This window comes from Microtus oregoni, unplaced genomic scaffold (assembly GCF_018167655.1).
Source record: "Microtus oregoni isolate MIOR12 unplaced genomic scaffold, Mior012 000001F_ref0000356, whole genome shotgun sequence".
Classification (NCBI taxonomy): Eukaryota; Metazoa; Chordata; class Mammalia; order Rodentia; family Cricetidae; genus Microtus; species Microtus oregoni.
Genome location: NW_024543060.1, coordinates 65,748,272 through 65,765,927, shown reverse-complemented (window position 1 = coordinate 65,765,927; position 17,656 = coordinate 65,748,272). Strand labels below are relative to the sequence as shown.

General features: G+C 36.8%; 2 protein-coding genes across 2 annotated transcripts; both read left to right on the top strand.

Moving 5' to 3' along the window:
• The first annotated feature begins 7,697 nt into the window (after positions 1–7,697).
• On the top strand, positions 7,698–8,636 carry LOC121459127 (olfactory receptor 6C2). The gene has a single exon (XM_041668658.1). The coding sequence runs from the start codon at positions 7,698–7,700 to the stop codon at positions 8,634–8,636; it is 939 nt and encodes a 312-aa protein (XP_041524592.1).
• A 4,073-nt stretch (positions 8,637–12,709) lies between these two features.
• Positions 12,710–13,651, top strand: LOC121458513 (olfactory receptor 6C76-like). The gene has a single exon (XM_041667839.1). The coding sequence runs from the start codon at positions 12,716–12,718 to the stop codon at positions 13,649–13,651; it is 936 nt and encodes a 311-aa protein (XP_041523773.1). The 5' UTR covers positions 12,710–12,715.
• The last annotated feature ends 4,005 nt before the right edge of the window (positions 13,652–17,656 follow it).

Genomic DNA, 17,656 nt, shown 5'->3' with positions numbered 1-17,656 from the left:
ATGTCCATTTAGCAAGTACAATTTTACACAATGAAATTATAATAATAAAATTATTATATAATACATTATAATTATGTTATAACATATTATATGGAATATAATATGTTATAATATTATATGTAATGTAATTATGTTATAATAATGGCAAAATACAATCATCAAAAATGATGGATAATGGTTTTCCAGAGAGGGTAACACTAAACCAGTCCTGGCGAGCTAAGTGTGATCCAGAATAAGAACTTGTATTTTCCGGATTTCTTGAAAACCCTTGGGAGATGCACCAAGAAGTCAATGGCTGTAGCAGGCTGCAGCAGGCTGTAGTTGTGTGAAATTGGTCAGTCTGCTTTGCCAGCATCTCAACGAGGTCAGCACCATCTTCCAGAGTTTTCTGTGTAATAATTGTTCACTTTCCTGAGATGATCTTTTGAAAAGGAACTGAGCTGTACTATATTCACCCTGTGGGATTTATAAGACTCATTTCCCTAAGAAGGAAGAATTTGCTTTTCCACACCCAAAGGGCTCACATTATTTGCAGAAATATTTTTAAGAGTACAGTAAGTAAAACATCATTTGTACAACAAACTAATTGTTATCTCCTGGGGGATGATCGCCTCATCCAATGATGAAGAAATAGTAAGAACCCTGGAGACGGTGCTTGCAGGAGATGTTAATGTTCATTGCTACCACTATAAATAATTAATGCTGCATGAGGAATAGGGGTGTATGTCACTCCATGATCAGAAGTCCAGCCTTTTATTTTGCTGAAAAAATATCCAGAAGAGTCACAAATGACATCAACAAAATGAGAAAATTAATACAGGTAAAAAGAACAACAAATGATAGTCCTTCATTGGTGTCTCAATGATAAGAAATATATGTGATTAGGTGACTTCTTATGTATAGGATGCAGTGATGGAAGACACAGATGATAAAGTCAAAGTTAAACAGCAAACATCTTCTTGCCTAAGTGTTTCTCATTAATGTATGTTTTTATGATACTCTTGAGAATCATACTTCAAATATTCTGTTTCTAATTTTCTACACTAGTACCAAATCTTACTCCTCTATTTCCTGATGAAAAATGTAGGGGTGCTAACTAACTCTGGAATCAATATCTTTGAGAATTATTTTGATAATACTACTTAGAAATTTACATACATTTAGTAACTTTGTCAGTTGCAGGCACTTCTGAAAGCGAGTGGCAAAGCATTAAATAAAATTACTGGCAAGTCTTTAGTACAAATAAAATGAGTTTTAAGACATGCAGCCTAACCAATTCCTAATCAAGTAGTAAACACCAGAGAAGATAACTTCATTTGAATCTGTTTCGTATTTTCCAACAGTTAAAGGAAAACAGACAACATAAAATTAAGTGATATCTTCTAGTATAAAAAGGATAGAGAGCTCTTCACTCCCCAAGAAGACAAGAGCCAAGATGCTGTCAGGTTGAAGCACTCCATGTAACAAACCGTACACCAGTAACGTGCCTCAGGAGCGAAGCAAAGGAAGCTTGGCGGTCAGGGGAAAGATCATGGAGACTCGGGATTATCAAGTAAGCACGTCCTTTCTCACAATCTTCCCGATCCTAGACTTATAAACAGATTCTAAGAAAATATAATCAGTGCAAAAGGAAAACTGAAGGAATCTATCTTCTGATGTAGGGGCAAATATTTACTTTTCAACAATAAAACACGCTGGGCAGTGGTGGTGCATGACTTTAATCCCAGCACTCGGTAGTCATAGGCAGAAGGAGCTCTATGAGTTTGAGGCCAGCCTTGTCTACAGAGTGAGTTCTAAGACAGCCAGAACTGTTAAACAGAGAAATACTGCCTCAGAACAATATAGATATAGATATGAAACAAATAATAAAAGGAATTATTTCAAACGAAAAAAAATATCTTATTAAATTGAAAGTTTTAGAAAGAATCAAATAGAAAGGGGGAACTGTTTTAAATAAATAGCCAAATCTAGCTTGGAGAAAAATCAGAGTAAGCATCATGCGACTTTCCTAAATGACACTGGTAACAGCAGATAGGATTAGATCACAGCTTATTCACTAGGGACTGAGAGCAGTGTGTGTAGGAACTGATGCCACTGTGCAGAATCTGTCACAACCTGTAAGTAATTAAGTTACAGCTTATTTAAACAGTATACAGTTTTGATATATGCATTTTCGCACAGCTTTATTGAAGTACCATAGGTAGACAGATATAACTACGTTTAGTGAGCTTGGACATTTATATATTCCCATGAAACCATGACGACACTGAAAACAAAGAACATATGCACCCTTTTCAAAAGATTGTTATTTCTTCATAGACTTTGTTTTCCTTTGTTTAGTATTCTATAACACAGCTTAACATGCTAGCATTGCTCTTAATGCTTTTCAATGCACAGTAAGGAAATATGAATCATGCCACAGGATTCTAGACTTGCTCATCCCAGTACTAAAATTTTAAAGATGTTTAAGAACACACCATTTGCCAATGTCCCCAACACCTGACCACTGCCAATCAAGTTCTCTCTCTGTCTCTCTCTCTTTCTCTTTCTTACACAAACACACACACATTGGATATTACAGACACCTCAGATTTATTCATCCTTTTCTAACTAGATAATTCACTTCAAAATGTCTTTCAGGTTCATCCTCATTGCATATTGTAAAATTTCCAGATCTGAATAATCCCTCATTGTAAGTATATAACACTGTTTAAAACTATTCATCTATTGGAATACATTTGGTCATTTCTATATCTTTCCTTTTCTGAATTACACTAAAATGAACATATAAATTAAATATTTCTTTGATAAATAATTTACTCTTTTGAATTATTTGGCAAGAAATTTTATTGCTAGATTGTATCTTCGCTTTGATTTTTGAGTTTTTTTATTTATGAAATATTTTTTCATTTATTTTACATCTCAACCACAGTTTCCCCTCCCTCTTTTCCTCCCTTCCCCTGCCTCCTTTCTACCTACATCCACTTCCCCTCTGTTTCCATTCAGAAAGGAGCAGGCCTCCCATGGTCATAAACAAAGCAAGGCACATCAAGTTGAGGCAGGACCAAACTCCTCTCCCTGCATCAAATCTGGGCTGAAGCAACCCAGCATGAGAAATAGGTTCCCAAAAGCCAGCTCAAGGACCGGGAACAGGTCCTGATCTTACTGCTAGGAGCCCCACAAGCTACACAACAGTCATAGACATGAAGTTTTTATAACATTTCCTGTAGTTGACCCCCGTTAACATTTTGTAAGTTTCCAAATTCTACATATCCACAAATAGTATTTATTTGTATTGCTAGTTGTATCCTAGTCACATAAAATAACATCCCATAATGGTTTGACTTGTGTTTCTCTGGTGGTTAATAATAGCAATCATTTCACTTGTGTGTTGGGACATTTCTATATCCCCTTGGAGAGATGTCTATTCATGGTTTTTGTCCAAATGATTCGCTTAATTTTTGACTACTGTATTATGTGAAATCAAAATCTATTTTTGAGATCAGTTCTTTTAAATATTTGTTTTGCAAATATTTCTCCCATTTCATGTGTTGCATCCTCAAACACAATTCTGAGAATTATTAACCCTAGTTAATTTCTTCCTTTTAGATTAGATTTGACTCTCCACTTACAACATTAATTGACATAATTCTAAATAGTCGATGTTTTTAGCTATTGATATTTTTATCTAAGATATTCTGTATAGCTACATATTTACATATACTCACACTTCTTGAGCATAGCACATTCACCAAAAGGGCAACAAATAAACAGTAACATTCCTAGAAATGTAACCTTAACTTACCCACTCATCCCTTAGTGCATGCTGTGATTGATTCCCAGTTACTGCAGAAGGCAGAGATTTACTACTATATTAGGACTGTGTCTTTAATCTTAAAAGTGGTAGATAATGGAGTATTCAGACTATAATAATATTTTGTTGCATTAATAGCTTAATAGTGATAAAAGAAAATAAGATGGGATAGGCAAACAAGTTTAATAACAAATTTTCAAAAATCTATAATTTGTTGAATTATATGTATTGAGTGATATTATTTTCTATTACTTAAAATAGGTCTGTTAACTTATCTCTATGTGAAGACTTTTATTTATAGAAATATTACTTGATGAGGTAGATACTGAATAGTGAAAAGAAATGTACAGCCTAGGCAGTGTGGATGCTCACCTTACTAAACCTGGATGGAGGTGGGCGGTCCTTGGACTTCCCACAGGTCAGGGAACCCTAATTGCTCTTCGAGCTGATGAGGGAGGGGGACTTGATCAGGGAAAGGGGAGGGAAATGGGAGGCGGTGCCGGGGAGGAGGCAGAAATCCTTAATAAATAAATAAATTTAAAAAAAAGAAATGTACAGTTAAATCACCATTTTAATACTGGTATAAAGGAATAAAATCAATGCTCTATGAAAAGTTCATTTAACTTAATTAAAGCCATTAGCATAGCACCCATGTTGATGTATCCACTGGAGCTGGGCTTCCTCGTGACCAGTTGATCTCTGCATTGTGTACAGTTAGGGTTTTCTGTGATGGTTTCCACTTGCTGTAAAGAGAGGCTTCTACTGGACCCTGGGAGAAAAAGAATTATCTCAAGTATCTCTCTCAGGGATAAACCTCTTTATTGGTTGTCCAATATAAAACAGCCAGCCTTGAAATCACTCACCTCAAAAAAGTTTCCCTTCTCTGGGTAGGTACATAAAGTTTCTGTTGAGAAACTAATGTCCCAGAGGAGCCTTGAAAAAGTAATAGATGGTATTAGTCTGTCAAAAATAATATATGCACACATATATAAATTATATTAGTTAATTTAGAGGCAAGAACTTGTAGAAACATGAAGCACTGAAAGTGGTCAATCCTAGTGGAATTGAAGGCCTGCAGGAAAAATTTAGAAATGACAAGTGTTGAAACTGGAAAAGTCAAAAAGCAGTTTTCCATAAAGAGCCTTCCAGATAAAGCAAAGGATGTTGCTCTGTGTTAAATAGAACGTGTGAGAAGAAGGTCAGAATGGGAAAGGGGGAGCTTCACGTAGGGCACAAGATAATTGAGTGTCGAGTATCCAGTTTGCATACAGCAGAATATTGTCTGCAAGAGGTACCTAGAAACAACTTGCAAAAATATAAGTGTGAATAGGCACGGTGAGCGAGACTTCATAAGATTAATAGATCCATCTTTTAGAATACTTCAATGTAAATACTAAATTTGACTCCTGGAGAATATAGAATTTTAATAAAGTTGAGAATTAAATCAAGAGGTCTATTAATATTAATGATCATATTATTATAATGACATTAATAGAGAAAAATAACAAAACAAAGAGATCCAAAGCTACAAAAAAATTCTGAATGATGACATGAGACCAACCTAAAGAAGTATAAAACTTTATCTTTTAATGTTGTACCAATGGCAAGCAAGAGAAAGATTTAGACGTCATTGGACTTCAGCAGAAATGAAGATTTTGTGGGTCTTAAAAACACTGCAGAGGTGGAATTAAAGTTACAACACAGTTAAATCTTAAACTACACAGGAGTAGTCAGATGATGTGACACTAATATCTTTGGTGTTTGGTTGTTTACTTTTGATATTTTAATTTTAATATTTATTTTAATATTATTTTATTTTGATATTTGATTGTTTATTGTATTTAATTACATTTTTTTCTCTTTCCTTTCCTCCATTAAAACCCTCCTATTTATCCCTCTCTGCTCTAGCACTTCCTATTTTTCATCAGGTATTAATGACTGCATATATGTATTTATATTTCCATATATATTCCTAAATCTAACCTGTTGAGTCCATATAATATAACTTGTGTGTATGTTTTCAGGGCTGAACATTTGGCCCTAGACAAGCAGGTGGTGTGATCTGTCTTGGGAAACATCACCTCTGTCACCCCCAGCTTTACTCGTGTCTGTAGTTCTTTGTGTAGGGTTGAAGTCTCATGAGCTTTCCTCGTCTAGTTTGGCATGTTTGTTGGGATCATCCTTGTTTGGGAAGTCATGTTGGTGAGGTATTACAGGTGTAGTTTCTGGTGTTATTAGGAGACACAATCTCACAGCAATGTCCCTGGTCGGGTTCTTATAATCTTTCTACCCCCTCTCCTGCAATGCTCCCTGAGCCTTAGTGGTGGAAACGCTTTGTAGATATTGGGGCAGGGTGCCACAGCTCTACATAGTGATCAGTCGTAGGTTTCTGCAGCGGTCTCTATCCATTGTAAAAGGAAGTTTCCTTGAAGGATGAAGACTGCATCTATCTGCAAGCGTAGGGACAGATGTTTACAGATTGTTGTTAAGATTATGCCAATTTAGTAAATGAGCAGTTATAGATACCCCTCCAAGCAAACACAATTTCTCTAGCACTGTGTATTGGCACCTCTAATTGGCTGATTTTAAAGTCCAATTAGAAAGTAGTTGGTCACTGCCAAGGTATAGGTGCCACTACTGCACCCATAGGGTTATTGTGCCATGCTGGTTGTTGATGTGGTTCATCAACATCATAGCTGAGTAGGACTACTAGTTATCTCTTTCCTTTGGAAAATTGCATGGTTCCTTCTGGCACCTGAATGCTGGTCCTCATGGAGGGTGCATTTAAGTCAGTTCCACATCAGGGCTTCTGGGCCCTATTTCTGAAGTTCATGATGTCTTCAGCAATATGGACTTACCTTCCATCTCTGGAGCCAGGGTTACCCAAGGCAATAGCAATAAACTATATGTTTTGAGATCCCCTTAGTCCTTGACAACAATTGAAAAGAAGAATTCACATGTCTGGTTTGGGATTTTTGTTATGCGGTCTTTGACACTTGGAGAACACCATCAGACCAGATTAGAAAATTTACTTTAAACTGTATTTGTATAGTTATAAACTGAATTGCATGCATTATAGGGATTTTAGGTAAATAGCTAATAGTATGATTCCTTGTGGATTTTTCAGACATCCATATTGTTATTTTAGCTACCTTTTTCTTCTGTATTTACCCTACCTTACCCTCTCTAAGGAACCCCCAGTTTTCCTTTTCCCCAATGAGGTCACACATATTTTCAAAAAATTTGAGAAGACCCTGAACAAAGGCACAGTCTATAAATATCTGATCAGTACTAGTAAAATGTACTTGGCTTGCGGGCATTTGGAAGGCAAATGATGACAATCAACTAATAAAAATACATAAAAAAACATATGAGTAAATTCCTTCCATGGATATGTGGGACATAGCCTTTTTTGATACTATAGACACAACAGATGTACCTTAACCTCCTTCCAAGTGCTAATAATTCTGCTATCATCTCTGTTGCTTGATTGTTTTCCAGGAGAAAAACATCTTATGCTTAAAGCAATATCTAGATAGTGGTATTGAAGAAAATTTATATTCTTAGATATCTACAAGCATTCAATATCCAGAATTTGTCTGAGGCAATAATGCTTCTCTAAACACATTTGTAAGTCCTAGCTACATAATGAATTAAAGTGAACTACATCTGCAAATCCTTGAGAGCAATAGATTATTCTTCAGACTTGGCTCCTTTTACAATAACATGAGTCCTTAAGAGAATCTCCACTGAAAAATCCAGGCAATGGCGACACTTGTTATGATATAAACTAGAAAATAAACATAAGATTGTTGGCATTCATATCTTTCAGAGTCCTTTCACAGCTGTGACTTTTTGAAACCTTAACTTTCAATGGGCAGTAATGAGAAACCACTCGGCGATAACAACCTTCATCCTTCTGGGACTAACAGATGACCCACAACTTCAAGTTCTGCTTTTTATCTTCCTATTACTCACGTACATGATGAGTATAACAGGAAACCTGACCATTATCATCCTCACCTTGGTGGATCCCCATCTTAAAACACCTATGTACTTTTTCCTTAGAAATTTTTCTTTCCTAGAAGTTTCCTTTACCACAGTCTGTATTCCTAGATTCTTATACAGTCTATCAAGCAGAGACAATACCATTACCTATAATGCTTGTGCAAGTCAAATATTCTTTGTTATTCTCTTTGGAGCCACGGAGTTTTTTCTCTTGGCAGCTATGTCCTACGATCGCTATGTGGCTATTTGTAAACCCCTTCATTATACGACCATCATGAACTCCAGGGTATGTACCCTGCTCGTCATCTCATGCTGGGTGTCTGGCTTAATGATTATCGTCCCACCCCTTAGTTTGGGTCTCCAACTCGACTTCTGTGACTCCAATGCCATTGATCATTTCAGCTGTGATGCTGGTCCCCTTCTAAAGATCTCATGCTCAGACACATGGGTAATCGAACAGCTGGTTATATTTGTGGCTGTCTTTGCACTCATTATTACCCTAATCTGTGTGGTTCTATCCTACACATACATCATCAGAACAATTCTGAGATTCCCTTCTGCACAGCAAAGAAAAAAGGCCTTTTCCACTTGCTCATCTCACATGATTGTGGTGTCCATCACCTACGGGAGTTGCATCTTCATCTACATCAAGCCTTCAGCTAAGGATGAAATAGCCATAAACAAAGGAGTTTCGGTTCTCACTACTTCTGTTGCACCTCTGCTGAACCCTTTCATTTATACCTTAAGGAACAAGCAAGTGAAGCAAGCTTTCAGAGATTCTGCAAAGAGGATTGCCCTTACATCAAAGAGCTAGAAGTCAAATCAGATCTCCATTATCTCCTTACAGAATTAACCTTTTGATGACAACTATATTTCACCCAGATCTTACCCTTACGAAACTCATTCTTTAAATTAAACTCATATGTGATATTGTCATCATTCATGCTGAAATTATAAATGTATATCCAAGAAACTAAGGTTTTCTCCATTCTAGCCTGGTCATTTTATTACTTTAGGGGAAAATTAAGAGTAATGATATTTGAAAGTATATTCATAATAGTGCCATTTTCTTCCTCTAGTACAAAGTTAGCAAAATTAATATCACAAAACCAAAAATCAGACCAACAGAAATAGAAAATAACATTTTCAGAGATTTATTAAAGGTAAAAAAATAAGACATCACAGACCAATTAAAATAGTTGGGAAAGAAAATAAATAACACCCTGTGGTTAATCAGTATTTAAAAAATGTATCCACAATCACTGATAAGATGTGTTTATTATTTCTTTATGGTAAATTAGAGAGGTTCTGAAGCTGGAAAGATGGCTCAGTGGCTAAGAGAATGTATTGTTCTTCTAGGGCACTGGATTTAACTTCCCAGTACCTCTATTGGATAGTTCACAACCACCTATGACTCCAGCTCCAGTGAATTTGACAGACACACAAACCCTAACAAAATATCCCAGGTGAAAAGAATCCAAGGGACAGGAAAGAAGGTTTTAGAGAAGAAGTCTACCAGACTTTCAGTGAAAAATGAATAACTATAAGACTAAAATTATTAATGAAAACAGAATCTGAATGCATATTTTCTAAGTTTTTTTTATTAAGTCAGTCACCCTGATGGTATCAGATAGTACATCATACAAAAATATAAAAAGAAAATTTTAGACCGATATCCCTTGGGAAAGTAAGTACAAAAATTCTTAATAAATTATTTGCAAACTGAATTCAAGAACACGCCAAAAAAAAGTTTATCCCCCAGATCCAGTTGACCTCCTGATGGAAATTCAGGGATTTTTCAACCTACATAAATCAGTAAGGTAATCTACCACATAAACCAGCTTAAAGACCCCTGAAAACTCCTGGTTATCTCATTAGATGCAGAAAAGGCCTTTGACAAAATCCAGCATTGTTTCCTGAAAAAAGTCCTAGAAAGATGAAAAATACAACATAATCTTAACATAGTATAGGCAAATACAGACCTCTCACAGCCAACATCTTCCTCTGCAGAAAGAATCTCAAAACATTTCCAGAAAAATCAGGAACAAGACAAGATTCTCTGCTCTCTCTACACCTGTTCTATGTATGGAGATAACTGAAGGGGATCAAGGGGATACAAACAGGAAAGAAAGCAATCAAAGGGTCCTCATTTGTAGATAATTATTATCTTTAACATAAAATACTCCAAGGAAAGACTCAATCAGGAAAGTTAAGCATTTGATAAACATTTTCCTCAGTGTAGCAGGATACCAAATTAATACATAAAAATAAGTAAGCATACTACATTTAAATCTTCAGTGCCTCACAGTAATAAAGCAGACCCCAAATTGTTTACCAGATTAAATAAATCAGTGGAATATAATAGAAAAAAAGTAAACTTGTTTTTTTCTAACATGAACTAGATAACTAGCAAGAAAATACTTGGAATACTAGTTTTGTGAATTGTAAAAATATTATTTCTCAGGTTTTATTGTATCCTGATTATATGCCAATCTATTAACTACATCTTGCCTAAATTACCCAGTATGTTTTTTTATTAACAAATACAATCATTACGTGGCACACTCATGTCCCAATGGGTACTTCCTCTTGCTATTTTCTGCTTCACGACATGTTTTTATGAAACAGGATTGTATTACCTTTGCAAGTTCTCTGTATTAAAAAATAAATAAAAAAACACAAAATAAATTGGTGTTTCTTCACTACTGTTTGAACTCTACATATCGCTAGCATGGGATATTTCAAAAGCTAATTTCTGTAGTTCACCTAATTATTCAGGGCACACTCATCAACACCACCTCTCCCCAGGGATGTTTTAACTCTGCTTTGCTGGGAGAATCCCTTGTGTCTGTTTTAAGAAGGTGAAAACATAAAATGAAAATGCTTCTGGAACGAATGCTTAGAAAAACCATTATCTGTCCGTGCTGTAAAAGGCAAAATATTTAAAATTACAACCCATCTTTCTATCCCAAGAATTACTGGAAACCAAAGTGGAAAAATGGTATTTGTTGGTTTTCATAGTTCCCATACTAAGTATTGTGTCCTTTCTTAGAATTTTAGAAAACAGGTACTTAGTGTTAAACCTAAAACTAGGCATTTCAAGTCATATTCTGTCTCAACAATTTCTTCTCATAGGTCATATGGCTCTCTGTCTTCCACATGTTGATTCTTGATTTTCACTCATGATTCTTGTCTTTTCCTCTTTTACCAGCTAAGAGCTTCACCTAGGGAGCAAACAAAACACACAACTTTATTGCCTCTTTGCTGTAAGTATTGCGTCAAATACCTTGACAATGTGCCTTCTTTCTTCCCATTCTTTCTTTCTTCATTTTGTTCCTTTCTTCCCCCTCTCTTCCCTATCCTCATCCTTCCCCACTTTTCTCTTCCTATCCATCTTAAATGTTCTTGAGAGTCTGAACTACAATCCAAGATACCATGACTTCTGGTTCTGAATTGGTTGTCAGCTTCACTGTCCTGTCACCACAGCCTTTAGCAAATAGTAAGTTGCAGCCAGATACACTTTTACTCAATTAAAATAAATACTTTTTCAGTTTGAGACTGCCAAACATATAGTGTGCACTGACCTGGGCTGCCTGCCCACTGAGCTTTTTGCAGCTCATTATTAAAACCCAAGGATTTTTCAATTTTATTGGACTACCAATTGTAGAACACATTGCTTGGGCAAGTTTGACTTTTGGCAGTTTCTACCAACACCCAAGACCATAACACCTATCAGATCCCTCCTACTTTAGAGATTTTCTTTATATTCATCCCCATAGTATGTTCTTGCTGCTGTGTATAGCCCAATTATCTTTCCAAGTTTCAGCTACACACTGTGTGAGTTTGTTATATATGAAAATCACAGTAGACGTAAATGAGAAGCGTGAACCATCATCCAGAAGCGAGGCATAAAGCACTAAGAGTTAGTTAAAAAAAAAAAACACTTAGCATTTGGGTTTGAGCTCTTTAGCTGTGACCACACAGCATTATACAATTTTAAGTCTATTTTCTACTCTGTAGTTCATTTATTCTTTCTCCATCTTCTAATTATTTTACGGCCTTAGTTATTTATTTGGCTGTTAGAATCTTTCCTATAAAGGAAAAAAAAGTAGTATTCAATTCAGTAAAGAAACACTAAAAAGGTTTTTAAACTTTGGAAATTTCTGAGTTATTTGTTTGGGGTTATATAAATATTGGTTTTGATGACTCTGACTCATTTGCTAAACTAGTAACTCTTCACAGAATCAGGAATAGTTTAAAATATTTTCTAAAATTGACAAATAACATTTAAAATGTTTAATTCACAAAAGTAATGCATTCACTGTTGAGATAGTTTTGAGAATAAAATAATATTTTTCATTTTAAGTATTTTATCTAGTTTTCAGATATATCTGCTCATACAGTACAACAGAAGATATGTAGAGGCATTATTTTCATCTGTCGATGTACTTGTTAGATCTATTAAGTGACTTCTTCAATACTAAATAGTTCTAGTCGGGCGGTGGTGGCTCACACATTTAATCCCAGCACTCGGGAGGCAGAGGCAGGCGGATCTCTGTGAGTTCGAGGCCAGCCTGGTCTACAAGAGCTAGTTCCAGGACAGGCACCAAAAACTACAGAGAAACCCTGTCTCGAAAATCATATATATATATATATATATATATATATATATATATATATATTTCTAGATTCAAAGCAATCATCAGACGTGCACTTGTTTTGTGTTAATTAAAATTCACTTTTAAAATGCAGTGTACTTTGGTGAATGATTTAATGTTTCAGGTTCTTAGAAACCATCAATGATATGATTAAACAAGCACTTGTCACAACTAATATAATTCTGACTCTCTAATTCATTTTCACAGCTCTCCGCCTGGCAGAACACAAGAAGAAATGAAAAACAGAACATCTGTGAGGGAGTTTATTCTTTTGGGATTAACAAATGACCCAAAACTAAACATCTTGGTTTTTATATTTCTATTTCTCACTTACATTTTGAGCATCACTGGAAATCTGACCATAATTACTCTCACTCTGGTAGATTCACACCTCAAGACGCCCATGTACTTCTTTCTTCGGAATTTTTCTTTCTTAGAAATCTCATTTACCACAGTGTGCATTCCTCGGTTCCTTGTGAGCATTGTGACGGGGGATAGGAGCATCTCCTATAATTCTTGCATGGCCCAGGTGTTCTTCTTCATACTCCTGGGTTCGATTGAATTTTTCCTTCTGGCTGCCATGTCCTATGACCGCTATGTGGCTATCTGTAAGCCCTTGCATTATACCACAATAATGAGCAACAGGGTCTGCATCCAGCTTGTAATCAGCTCTTGGCTGGCTGGATTTCTCATCATCTTCCCACCTGTGATCATGGGGCTCCAACTGGAGTTCTGTGACTCCAACATCATTGACCACTTTGCCTGCGACTCCTCTCCCATGCTGCTCATCTCCTGCACAGACACAGCCTTCCTGGAGCTCTTGGCATTCTTCCTGGCAATATTCACTCTCATGGTAACACTAACATTAGTGATTCTCTCCTATCTCTTCATCCTTAAGACAATCCTAAGAATCCCTTCTGCTGAGCAAAGGAAAAAGGCCTTTTCTACCTGCTCCTCCCACATGATTGTTGTCTCCATTTCCTACGGCAGCTGTATCTTCATGTATGTCAAAACTTCCGCAAAAGAAGGAGTGGCTTTGACTAAGGGTGTAGCAGTCCTCAACACCTCTGTGGCCCCAATGCTGAATCCTTTTATTTACTCCCTTAGAAACAAACAAGTGAAAGAATCCTTGAAGAACTTGGTCAAAAAGTGTATGTCAAATAAAATTTAAAGGTAAAGAAATTCACTGTTTCAGTTTTTGAAAAAGCATTATATGCAATGTGTATTTTATATTATTGTATTTCCCCATCCACTGCTGTATTCAACTTAGCTGAGTGTTTTCAGCCTTTCCATTTCCGCTTAACTTGGCACAGTTATCATTTTAAAATTTAGGTGTCCCTTAAATTTTCTGAGTGTGACTGATTTGATGCCACCAAAATGGGAATAACATTTTTTTTTAATTTTTTTATTGAAATAAAAAAAAAGAAATTCCCGCCTCCTACCAGCCTCCCATTTCCCTCCCCCTTCTCCTACTCTTCTCCTCCTCCCCCCACTCCTCTCCCCCTCCCTCTCCAGTCCAAAGAGCAGTCAGGGTTCCCTGCCCTGTGGAAAGTCCAAGGTCTTCCCCGCTCCATCCAGGTCTAGGAAGGTGAACATCCATACTGGCTAGGCTCCCACAAAGCCAGAACATGAAGTAGGATCAAAACCCAGTGCCATTGTCTTGGGCTTCTCATCAGCCCTCATTGTCCGCCATGTTCAAAGAGTCCGGTTTTATCCCATGCTTTTTCAGTCATAGTCCAGCTGACCTTGGTGAGCTCCCAATAGATCAGCCCCACTGTCTCAGTGGGTGGGTGCACCCCTAGTGGTCCTGACTTCCTTGCTCATGTTCTCCCTCCTTCTGCTCTTCATTGGGACTTTGGGAACTCAGTCCAGTGCTCCAGTGTGGGTCTCTGTCTCTATCTCCATCCATCGCCAGATGAAGGTTCTATGGTGATATGCAAGATATTCATCAGTATGGCTATAGGATAGGGTCATTTCAGGTTCCCTATTCTCAGCTACCCAAGGAGTTAACTGGGGACATTGCCCTGGGCACCTGGGAGCCCCTCTAGGTTCAAGTCTCTTGCCAACCCTAAGATGGCTCCCTTAATTAAGTTATGTGATTCCCTGCTCCTCTATCCAACCTTCCTTTCTCCCAATCATCCCGTTTCCCCAAGTTCCCCCCATTCTCCCCTTCTTACTTTTCTCTCCCCATCTCCCCTTACCCCCGTCCCACCCCACCCCCAAGTTCCCAATTTTTTGCCCGGCAATCTTGTCTACTTCCCATACCCAGGATAACAACTATATGTTTTTCTTTGGGTTCACCTTCTTATTTAGCTTCTTTAGGATCACAGATTATAGACTCAATGACCATTATTTGTGGCTAGAAACCAATTATGAGTGAGTACATCCCATGTTCCTCTTTTTGGGCCTGGGATACCTCACTCAGGACAGTGTTTTCTATTTCCATCCATTTGCATGCAAAATTCGAGAAGTCATTGTTTTTTACTGCTGAGTAGTACTCTAATGTGTATATATTCCACACTTTCCTCATCCATTCATCTATTGAAGGACATCTAGGTTGTTTCCAGGTTCTGGCTATAACAAATAATGCTGCTATGAACATAGTTGAACAAATGCTTTTGTCATATGATACGGTATCTCTTAGGTATATTCCCAAGAGTGGTATTGCTGGGTCCAGAGGTAGATTGATCCCGAATTTCCTGAGAAACCACTACACTGCTTTCCAAAATGGTTGCTCAAGTTTGCATTCCCACCAGCAATGGATGAGGGTACCCATTCCTCCACAACCTCTCCAGCAAAGGCTATCATTGGTGTTTTTGATTTTAGCCATTCTGACAAGTGTAAGATGATATCTCAAAGTTGTTTTGATTTGCATTTCCCTAAAGGAAGTGAAAGCTCTATTTGACAAGAACTTTAAGGCATTGAAGAAAGAAATTGAAGAGGATACCAAAAAAGGGAAGGATCTCCCTTGCTCTTGGATTGGGAGCATCAACATAGTAAAAATGGCAATTCTACCAAAGGCAATTTATAGATTCAATGCAATCCCCATCAAAATCCCATCAAAATTCTTCACAGATCTTGAGAGGATTTTTGATTGAAAAACAAAAAACCCAGGATAGCCAAAACAATCTTTTACAATAAAGGAACTTCTGGAGGCATTACCATCCCTGACTTCAAACTCTATTACAGAGCTACAGTAATGAAAACAGTGTGGTAGTGGCATAAAAACAGAGAAGTCGACCAATAGAATCGTATGGAAGACCCGAATTTTAACCCACAAACCTATGAACACCTCATTTTTGATAAAGGAGCTAAAAGCATACAATGGAAGAAAGAAAGCATCTTCAACAAATGGTGCTGGCACAATTGGATGTCAACCTGTAGAAGAATGAAAATAGACCCATATCTATCACCATGCACAAAACTCAAGTCCAAATGGATCAAAGACCTCAATATCAATCTGAACACACTGAACCTGATAGAAGAGAAAGTGGGAAGTACACTACAACAGATGGGCACAGGAGATCGCTTCCTATGTATAACCCCAGCAGCACAGACATTAAGGGAAACATTGAATAAATGGGACCTCCTGAAACTGAGAAGCTTCTGTAAAGCAAAGGACACTGTCACTAAGACAAAAAGGCAACCTACTGACTGGGAGAAGATCGTCACCAACCCTGCAACAGACAAAGGTCTGATCTCCAAAACATATAAAGATCTGAAGAAACTAGCCTTTAAATGCTAATTAACCCAATTAAAAAATGGGGCACTGAACTGAACAGAGAATTCTCAACAGAAGAAGTTCAAATGGCCAAAAGACACCTAAGATCATGCGCTACCTCCTTAGCAATCAGGGAAATGCAAATCAAAACAACTTTGGGAATAACATTTTAAAAGGATGTTTATTTTCAAAGAACTTATCATTGGAGCGACAAGCAAAAGCTAAGAAAAAAAAACACAAGTAACTCTGAAAAATCATTTTCCTACCATCTAAGCATTAATTGAAATGAGCTCTCCAACGAAACCATGTTTCTTATCTCTGCTGTATCTCCAAAGGTCTATTCATGTTAAATACGACTCTGTGTGAATCAGTGCATTTGTGCTATATCTCCGTTATTTGTTCCACCCTTTATCATTGCAGTATTGGTACTTGATGCTTTTTTGGCTCAAATTCCAAAAGTTGCTATAAGAACTACTGGGAACTAAAGAGATGACTCAGCAGTTAAGAGCACCAGCTGCTCATCCTGAGTTCAATTTCCAGGAACCACGATATAGCTCACAACCATGTAGTGGGATCTGATGCCCTCTTCTGGCATAAAGTCATACATGCAGGTAGAGCACTCATATACATAAATTAAATACACCTTTTAAAAAATAATTACTATGGTTCGCAAACCCTGACCATGAAGCATACTTATGTTGATTTACTAGTGCAAAACTTTAAACTCACCTAAAGCTTCCTTGGAATGAGCTCTATCTATCTGTTTCCTGTTATATAGATTTCTCTAACAGTGAAAACTAATATTTTTTCTATGCCCCAGGTGGTTCTCAAATTCCTGGCATACTCATAATATCTTATGTTGTTTTCCAATATTTCTATGGTTTAATATTTATTAAAAGTATTGACTTTGCATTGACTTTGAAGGATGTGGGGCAAAGAATGTTTGCTAAATACACTGATACACTGATTTGCATTTTTCCTATGAAAGATTATTAGGATGTGTGGGGGAGGTGTAACCAACCTATTCAGTCTGTATAATATTACTTGTACATATACATTTTTAATAATCAATAAGTGAAAATAAAAAAAAATTATTCCTTAAAGCAGCATTAAAAAGTGAAAATAATAACTCCAGGTAACTTTACTGAGAAATGATGAGGTAAGAAACCCAGAACTAATATTTTCGTGACAAAATTTAGCTGCTTTTTCTTCATTGGCTTCTTTCTAGACTTTTTTTTAGATTAGATTCTAGAGTTTAGAAAGTTGATTTGGAGTCAAACATAGAAGCTTAGGCCTTTAATTTCAGCCCTCAGGGAGCAGAGGAAGGTAGATATTGACAGTTGGAGGCCAGCCTGGTCTACATAGCAAGTTACAGACAGCCAGGGTTACATAATAGACCTACTCCATCTGAAAAATTCATGATTTCGTCAATATTTCTAGCTTAATGGTTTGTTC

What these genes read in the sequence shown, in the direction of transcription:
- LOC121458513 (XM_041667839.1), top strand. Translation starts at nt 12,716, where the DNA reads ATGAAAAACAGAACATCTGTGAGGGAGTTTATTCTTTTGGGATTAACA.
- LOC121459127 (XM_041668658.1), top strand. Translation starts at nt 7,698, where the DNA reads ATGAGAAACCACTCGGCGATAACAACCTTCATCCTTCTGGGACTAACA.